Here is a 9,371-nt window from a genome sequence, read left to right as displayed (position 1 = left end):
CAGCGTGGAGCGGCAGCAAGAGGCAGAAGGAGAACACACCGGGCACCGGACCAGCCATCTCTGGAGGTAAGTAGCTACTACAGATGTTTAGTTTAGTCTCCCATTAGAATGAATGGAGGCAGCCGGCATGCAGGGGGTTAAGGCTGTGTGTCGGCTGCTTCCATTCATTCCTATGGACCTGCAGCGGAGCCTTCACACTGAGTATACAGCGTATACTCAGTGTGAAGGCTAAGCAAAGCATTGTGGGAAAAGATCACCGATCTCGATCCCACCTAAAAAGATCGTGTTCGCAATTCCGATCACGATCGAGAAATTTTCTCGATCGCCGATCGGAATACGATCTTTTCCGAACACGATCGCTCAACCCTACTGGAGACCTGACTTTTCACAGTGCCACAAGTTGGGCATGACGCATTAGCTACTAAAATAGTATATATCTTAAAATATTTCAGTTTTTATTTTGCACCATTTGCTATGCACTTCATTTTGAAAACCATCTCTTGGGTCAAAATAATCACTATATTGCTTAATACATTTTTTTAAGGGTGCAGAATTCAAAATTATGTCACTTCTAGTGTGAACATAGCATAAGTGAAGTATTTTTGCAATATGTTGTCAGAGGCATAATGGTCTCCATTAGTGGTGTTCCCCCGAGCGCCACATGGTCTTCCTCGGCTGCTCTGGTGACGTAACATCACATACACCAGGGAGTTCCATCTGCGTGTCCTTGTCTTCTCCTCCTATCTTTCTTCATCTACAGATTCTACACCATCAGTGCTAGTATGTACTGCACATGCGATACATCGCCCTGTATTGTTGGGATTGATCGTGCATGAGCAGTATCAGTGGCGTAACTAGGAATGGCGGGGCCCCGTGGCGAACTTTTGACATGGGCCCTCCCCCCCAGAGGACCTCAACCGCCCCTGCTCCGCATTCCTGCGCGCTCTATTATGTCCCTTAGGTGCCCCTGCACATAGTATTATGCCCCATAGTGGCCCCTGCACACAGTATTATGTCCCTCAGTGGCCCCTGCACACAGTATTATACCCCATAGTCGCCCCTGCACACAATAATATCCCCCTTAGTGGCCCCTGCACACAGTATTATCCCCCTTAGTGGCCCCTGCACACAGTATTATCCCCCTTAGTGGCCCCTGCACACAGTATTATCCTCCCTTAGTGGCCCCTGCACACAGTATTATCCTCCCTTAGTGGCCCCTGCACACAGTATTATGCCCCTTAGTGGCCCCTGCTCACAGTATTATCCCCCTTAGTGGCCCCTTCAAACAGTATTATCCCCCATAGTCGCCCCTGCACACAGTATTATGTCCCACTGTGATCACCCATAAACAATTATTATACTCTGTAACTTCAGCCGGTAACGGCCTATAAAAAAAAAAACAAAAAAAAAACGCAGCAGTAGCGGCTGTCACCGGGCCCCCTAATGTCCCGGGCCCTGTGGCAGCTGCCTCCACGGTAGTTACGACCCTGAGCAGTATATACTAGTACTGTCACACAGAGTTGAGATAAACTGTGCATGCGCAATCAATCTCAGCAATACAGAGAAGGAGCGCATATGCAGTACAAAGTAGCACTAATGGCGGGACTGCTTCCTCTCCCAGAACACCATTATAGTCAAAGGGGTCCTTGTATAACCACTGCTTTTGTGGTCCACCTCTTCGTTGGTTGGATTCATTGATAGACCTGAACTTCAGAGAGACAGCCCAAGTGTGAATCTAGCATAAGTTGTAATGCTAAAAGTGAAAACCGCAAACCAAGCAGCAATTTCACTTTGATTTCAGTTGCATAAGGCTAGGTTCATACTTGTGCTGGACTCTCCGCTTTTGGATCTGCTGTGGGAACAATGGAAAGCCCATCTGCTAAAACAGTGGTTACCCATGGACCCCATAAACGATAATGTATCCACCATGTGTCCATCAGGTTTCTGCCATGCAGGACTTAACTCTTTGTCAATTCTCGGTGGAGACTTCAACACGAGACGCAGATGTGACCCTAGTCTTCCACACATTTTGGCCAGTATTTGCTTCAGTGGAATTTAGGCCAAATCCATCCCACTAGAAATCAGCGGCAGACACGTCCCATGTGGACATACCCAGATTCTGAATAAGATTTTGAGGTTCTGACAACTTTTACTTATGGATGGTGGGTCTTGATCAGAGGATTTGTATCCATGGACAGCTAGACAGCAGGCCTGAGAGGAGCAGAGACAGACCCTGCATAACCCTGGGCTGGTCACCTTGGCCACTATCTCCGGGCACGGTGCTCAGCAGCAGTCACCGTGACTAAGCAGTCCCCGGGAACACGGGCCTCCTCCCCCCGCTACCACCCTGTACATGTGCACATGGACTTCCGCGTTATGGCATTAGTACTCCGGAGCAGAGGCCTTGGGGCACCAGTCCTGCTGTACACACTGTACCGGGGGAGCGGCCACCCTGTGCCCGGTCACATCAGCCTCCTCAGCCCGCCATTACCAGCAAGCCGCTGGCTTATCCCTGGCAGAGGTCTGCACAGAGGTAGAGGAGCCTTCCTGTCATCCCGCATCAGCTGCACAAGCTCCATAAACAGAGGGCTGCTTCTACACCGACTGAGCCGAGCCGGCTTCACTATGTCCCAGCCCCACAACGATTCTCAGGGTGCGGTAGATGTTCAGGACTCGGGGGTTGTGACCGGGAGTCACCCCAAACGGCGCCCGCACTGCTCCTTCGACTATCTAGTGATCGGTGGAGGCTCAGGGGGTCTGGCCAGTGCCCGCAGGGCTGCAGAGCTGGGAGCCAGGGCAGCCGTGGTGGAGAGCAACAAGTTGGGAGGTACCTGTGTAAGTATCACTAGGAAACCGACATAGATCCTTCATTCTGCACTAAAGACTCCTCCACATGACTGCCTCACTGTATACTGCAATGTTGTTAGTTTACACTGCAGCCCACCCACTCTACACTGCAACCTCCTCACTCTACACTGCCCCCTTTGTACGGCAGCCTCACTCTACACCGCTCCCTGTGCACTGCAGCCTCCTCATTCTACACTGCAACCTCCTCACTCTACACTGCCCCCTGTGCACTGCAACCTCCTCACTCTACACTGCCCCCTGTGCACTGCAACCTCCTCACTCTACACTGCCCCCTGTTCACTGCAACCTCCTCACTCTACACTGCAACCTCCTCACTCTACACTGCCCCCTTTGTACGGCAGCCTCACTCTACACCGCTCCCTGTGCACTGCAGCCTCCTCATTCTACACTGCAACCTCCTCACTCTACACTGCCCCCTGTGCACTGCAACCTCCTCACTCTACACTGCCCCCTGTGCACTGCAACCTCCTCACTCTACACTGCCCCCTGTTCACTGCAACCTCCTCACTCTACACTGCCCCCTTTGTACGGCAGCCTCACTCTACACCGCTCCCTGTGCACTGCAGCCTCCTCATTCTACACTGCAACCTCCTCACTCTACACTGCCCCCTCCTCACTCTACACTGCCCCCTGTGCACTGCAACCTCCTCACTCTACACTGCCCCCTGTGCACTGCAACCTCCTCACTCTACACTGCCCCCTGTTCACTGCAACCTCCTCACTCTACACTGCAACCTCCTCACTCTACACTGCCCCCTTTGTACGGCAGCCTCACTCTACACCGCTCCCTGTGCACTGCAGCCTCCTCATTCTACACTGCAACCTCCTCACTCTACACTGCCCCCTCCTCACTCTACACTGCCCCCTGTGCACTGCAACCACCTCACTCTACACTGCCCCCTGTGCACTGCAACCACCTCACTCTACACTGCAGCCTCCTCACTCTACACTGCCCCCTGTGCTCTGCAACCTCCTCACTCTACACTGCCCCCTGTGCACTGCAACCACCTCACTCTACACTGCAGCCTCCTCACTCTACACTGCCCCCTCCTCACTCTACACTGCCCCCTGTGCACTGCAACCACCTCACTCTACACTGCCCCCTGTGCACTGCAACCACCTCACTCTACACTGCAGCCTCCTCACTCTACACTGCCCCCTGTGCTCTGCAACCTCCTCACTCTACACTGCCCCCTGTGCACTGCAACCACCTCACTCTACACTGCAGCCTCCTCACTCTACACTGCCCCCTTTGTACGGCAGCCTCACTCTACACCGCTCCCTGTGCACTGCAGCCTCCTCATTCTACACTGCAGCCTCCTCACTCTACACTGCCCCCTTTGTACGGCAGCCTCACTCTACACCGCTCCCTGTGCACTGCAGCCTCCTCACTCTACGCTGCCCCCTGTGCACTGCAGCCTCCTCACTCTACGCTGCCCCCTGTGCACTGCAGCCTCCTCACTCTACGCTGCCCCCTGTGCACTGCAGCCTCCTCACTCTACGCTGCCCCCTGTGCACTGCAGCCTCCTCACTCTACGCTGCCCCCTGTGCACTGCAGCCTCCTCACTCTACGCTGCCCCCTGTGCACTGCAGCCTCCTCACTCTACGCTGCCCCCTGTGCACTGCAGCCTCCTCACTCTACGCTGCCCCCTGTGCACTGCAGCCTCCTCACTCTACGCTGCCCCCTGTGCACTGCAGCCTCCTCACTCTACGCTGCCCCCTGTGCACTGCAGCCTCCTCACTCTACGCTGCCGCCTGTGCACTGCAGCCTCCTCACTCTACGCTGCCCCCTGTGTACTGCAGCCTCCTCACTCTACGCTGCCCCCTGTGTACTGCAGCCTCCTCACTCTACGCTGCCCCCTGTGTACTGCAGCCTCCTCACTCTACGCTGCCCCCTGTGCACTGCAGCCTCCTCACTCTACGCTGCCCCCTGTGTACTGCAGCCTCCTCACTCTACGCTGCCCCCTGTGCACTGCAGCCTCCTCACTCTACGCTGCCCCCTGTGCACTGCAGCCTCCTCACTCTACGCTGCCCCCTGTGCACTGCAGCCTCCTCACTCTACGCTGCCCCCTGTGCACTGCAGCCCACTACTAGCCCTTCTTAACTAACACACTGGACAACCACTTGAAGCTACTATTTAGATTGTGGAAGTGGGAAATCCTCTCACAGTTTTTCTGTTGTAATCATGAATTAAATACACAGCACAGCAAACTTGATCCATTATCCTGAGAAGGCCCATTGAAATGAATGTGAGACAGAAAATACACCTTTGCTGTTGGCACAGAATTTGTTCCTTCCCAATAATGCCAAAATACAGTCACTCTTCTTCAAATTCTGCTTCAAAAACCTGTCTCAGTTTCTAATGGTCATCCAATTATACTGTAAGGAATTGCTTGACAAATTCGTTGTCAAATTCCTACATGTGAGCATCCCCTTACAGTGTAATAGGGTGACCTTATGCATCCCACAGATATGAGCTACCTTTTCTGTTGCAGTTGACAGTGCCAGGCCTTTTTTTTTGTCTTGACTGTTGCATAAGAATGCCGGCCAGAAATTGAGACGTTAGACAAGGTGCGGCTAATTGTATTCTGAAATTCTTATGTATGTGTTTCTGCTTGTTTAGGGAAGGTCCTGGCAGGGAAATGGCTGTATAAAAACTGAAAAGAGCATCATGGTGTTTGCTCTGTTGCTCTCCTGATACTTCCTTTCTGCCCTGATTCTGCATTTGGTATAGTTATGCATGGTCCATAGTCATGACATATCACATAACCACAGTGCCCAGTGCTGTTACCTTCCATGTCTCAAGATAATCCATCATCATGTCCGCCATAAAAAAGCAAAAAGCGGCAGGGTATATGTGTAGCTATTAGTTTTATAGTCTTGATGTGATCTACTGTAAGTTTAAATGTCTGAAAACACGTAGAAAGAGAGAATTAATTTTATATACAAGTAAAAGAAAAAAGGTAAAACTGAATTTCCATTACCTTCGCCATAGTATGCAGCAGCTTCATCCAGCCAACAACCGATTGCCGCAATGATTAGCGATTGCTGGATGTGAAAATGCGATGTCTGGTTTGATCTCCTGTAGTTGAAAGCCATTGTTGCCAAGCATTGTGCTGATATAATGTGAAATTCCATCAAGATATGGTTCTAAAATCTCCCCAGTGAAGTATAATGTGAAGAATTTCTAATCTAGCCTAGGGCTCGTTCACATCTGCGCCCGATCTCCGTCTGTCGGCTTTCTGTCTTCTGCAGACAGGAGACGGAAACCCGACAGACAGTGTCCGGCCGTGATCGCCGGTGAGTCTTTTGTGCTCTCCGTGACAAAACCGTTTTTTTAACCGGACACAAAGTCCTGCATATCCGACTTTGTGTCCGGTTAAAAAAAAAACCGGTTTCGCCACGGAGAGCAGAAAAAGCTCATCGGCGCTCACGGCCAGACAGTTTTCAAACCCATTCAAGTGAATGGGTTTGAAAACTGACTGCAGGTTTCCGTCTCCTGCCCAGTTTCGGGCAGGAAACGGAAACCTGCATAGCGGAGGCCGGGGCGCAGATGTGAACCCGGCCCTAGTGGTATATGTGTGTTTAGTGAGTAATATGTTCCCATTACCTGATGCTGTGCTGTATACTATTTGCTTTATTACTTATTTTATTGGTTGTACAATACAGCAAGCTAGAATGAACATCCTACAATCAGAGAAATATAGGCCATACATAGATAGCACACACAAAAGTTGGGGGTGGGTGTAGGGTAAAGAAATGGATAAGGAGAGAATGGAAGAAGTTATGATATACAAATAAGAGTAATGGGTGTTGTTAAGAATATCTAATCAATATAGACTTTCTTTACATAAAGAGAGAATACTTCTGTCCACATCTTGAGTTTACTTTACAACAGTTAATAAAGATAACATTTATAATTGAACAAATAATGAACCTCTGAAAACCTGGTGCCAATATAGTCTGGCTTCAGGGTATAGGTTCTATGGAAGATAGAATTAGCTGGAATTAAAGAGAATCTTTCACGTCCTCATACAATGTTGGCCAAACGTATTGGCACCACTGCAATTCTGTCAGATAATACTCATTTTCTTCCAGAAAATGATTGCAAGCACAAACTCTTTGGTATTAATATCTTCATTTATTTTGCTTGCAATGAAATAACACAAAAGAGAATGAAAAAAAAAGTCAAATCATCGATCATTTTACACAAAACTCCAAAAATGGGCCGGACAAAAGTATTGGCACCCTCAGCCTAATACTTGGTAGCACAACCTTTAGACAAAATATCTGCGAACAACCGCTTCTGGTAACCATCAATGAGTTTCTTACAATGCTCTGCTGGAATTTTAGACCATTCTTCTTCGGCAAACTGCTCCAGGTCCCTGAGATGTGAAGGGGGCCTTCTCCAAACTGCCATTTGAGATCTCTCCACAGGTGTTCTATGGGATTCAGGTCTGGACTCATTGCTGGCCACTTTAGAAGTCTCCAGTGCTCTTTCTCTCAAACCATTTTCTAGTGCTTTTTGAAGTGTGTTTTGGGTCATTGTCCTGCTGGAAGACCCATGACCTCTGAGGGAGACCCAGCTTTCTCACACTGGGCCCTACATTATGCTGCAAAATTTGTTGGTAGTCTTCAGACTTCATAATGCCATGCACACGGTCAAGCAGTCCAGTGCAAGAGGCAGCAAAGCAACCCCAAAACATCAGGGAGCCTCCGCCATGTTTGACTGTAGGGACCGTGTTCTTTTCTTTGAAGGCTTCTTTTTTTCCCCTGTAAACTCTATGTTGATGCCTTTTCCCAAAAAGCTCTACTTTTGTCTCATCTGACCAGAGAACATTCTTCCAAAACGTTTTTGGCTTTCTCAGGTAAGTTTTGGCAAACTCCAGCCTGGCTTTTTTATGTCTCTGGGTAAGAAGTGGGGTCTTCCTGGGTATCCTACCATCCAGTCCCTTTTCATTCAGACACCGAGAGATAGTACGGATTGACACTGTTGTACCCTCGGACTGCAGGGCAGCTTGAACTTGTTTGGATGTTAGTCGAGGTTCTTTATCCACCATCCGCACAATCTTGCATTGAAATCTCTCGTCAATTTTTCTGTTACGTCCACATCTAGGGAGGTTAGCCACAGTGCCATGGGCTTTAAACTTCTTGATGAAACTGCACACGGTAGACACAGGAACATTCAGGTCTCTGGAGATGGACTTGTAGCCTTAAGATTGCTCATGCTTCCTCACAATTTTGCTTCTCAAGTCCTCAGACTGTTCTTTGGTCTTCTTTCTTTTCTCCATGCTCAATGTGGTACACACAAGGACACAGGTTGAGTCAATGTTAATCCATTTCAACTGGCTGCAAGTGTGATTTAGTTATTGCCACCACCTGTTAGGTGCCTCAGGTAAGTAACAGGTGCTGTTAATTACACAAATTAGAGAAGCATCACATGATTTTTCAAACAGTGCCAATACTTTTGCCCAGCCCCTTTTTATGTTTGGTGTGGAATTATATCCAAGTTGGCTTTTTGACAATTCTTTTTGTGGTTTTCCATTGAAGATAAATTAAATGAAGATAATAATACCAAAGAATTTGTGATTGCAATCATTTTCTGGAAGAAAATCAGTATTATCTGACAGAATTGCAGGGGTGCCAATACTTTTGGCTAACACTGTAGATGTGTAGTATTATATATGGCTAGAAAGCCTGGTATGTGCCCCAATGCTGGAGAAATCGGTGCCATTAAACTAACAGCACCAATATCTCCCCACTGTCAGATGGGCAGGCCTTACAGCATCGGGCACATATCAGGAAAGCCAACTGTATTCAGTTGTGGGTGTGGACTACATATTTGGGTTGTTTGTCCTCAAGGATGCTAACTATTCTCCCAAGCTTCTGAATCCCTTTACGTTCGCGGAAAAAGGATACATGTTTTCCAGCTCATGGCTATGATTCACCTAGCTGCTAACAGTATATGCAAAATACGTTTTTTTTATATTTCCTGGGGGTGTTTGGAGGATCAGTGTTCAGCAGAGTGGACCACGAGGTTAAACTGATAGAGAGGTGAGGCATTTTATCTTTTTCCAATGTGATTGAGCAATGGGGCAGGAACACCATATGTGGGCCATTGTACCAACCTTGCATCCAATTTCTAAGGCAAGTGCTAGGATGTGTTGGGAATAGTTTGGATAACCATTCTGGTGTCGAGTACCATTGAGTGAGCACTTCATAAAAGGTTTCTTTGATATTGTTTAAAAACATAACTAGTTCTATAAAAGATATGCCAGGAAATTATTTTAGGTATCCCAATATCCTTTCCCTGGTTTGCATCTAGGAGTTTGTGCCTGCATAAATAATACCATGAAGTTAGTGATATTACATTGATATCGTTCCTTGTCTCTAGTAGCGTTGGGATAATCTACTTTAAATGCTGATAAATTATAGTTATTTGGGATAAGCATGAGGAGAGGAAATACCGTAGGTGAAGATATTGAAGATATCCCATGATTGGA

The 9,371-nt window shown here is 48.3% G+C and overlaps 1 protein-coding gene across 1 annotated transcript in view; it reads left to right on the top strand.

The window, feature by feature from the left end:
* Positions 1–2,310: 2,310 nt before the first annotated feature.
* The window catches only part of GSR (glutathione-disulfide reductase), a 28,201-nt gene continuing 21,140 nt past the window's right edge, over positions 2,311–9,371 (top strand). The window contains exon 1 of the mRNA XM_075284344.1: positions 2,311–2,835. Coding sequence (XP_075140445.1) covers positions 2,362–2,835 — 474 coding nt within the window. The 5' untranslated portion in view covers positions 2,311–2,361. The remainder of the gene's footprint in view (positions 2,836–9,371) is intronic.

Source organism: Leptodactylus fuscus, chromosome 1, assembly GCF_031893055.1.
Source record: "Leptodactylus fuscus isolate aLepFus1 chromosome 1, aLepFus1.hap2, whole genome shotgun sequence".
NCBI lineage: Eukaryota > Metazoa > Chordata > Amphibia > Anura > Leptodactylidae > Leptodactylus > Leptodactylus fuscus.
The sequence above is the reverse complement of the archived record's forward strand: the minus strand, read 5'-3'. Positions and strand labels throughout refer to the sequence as shown.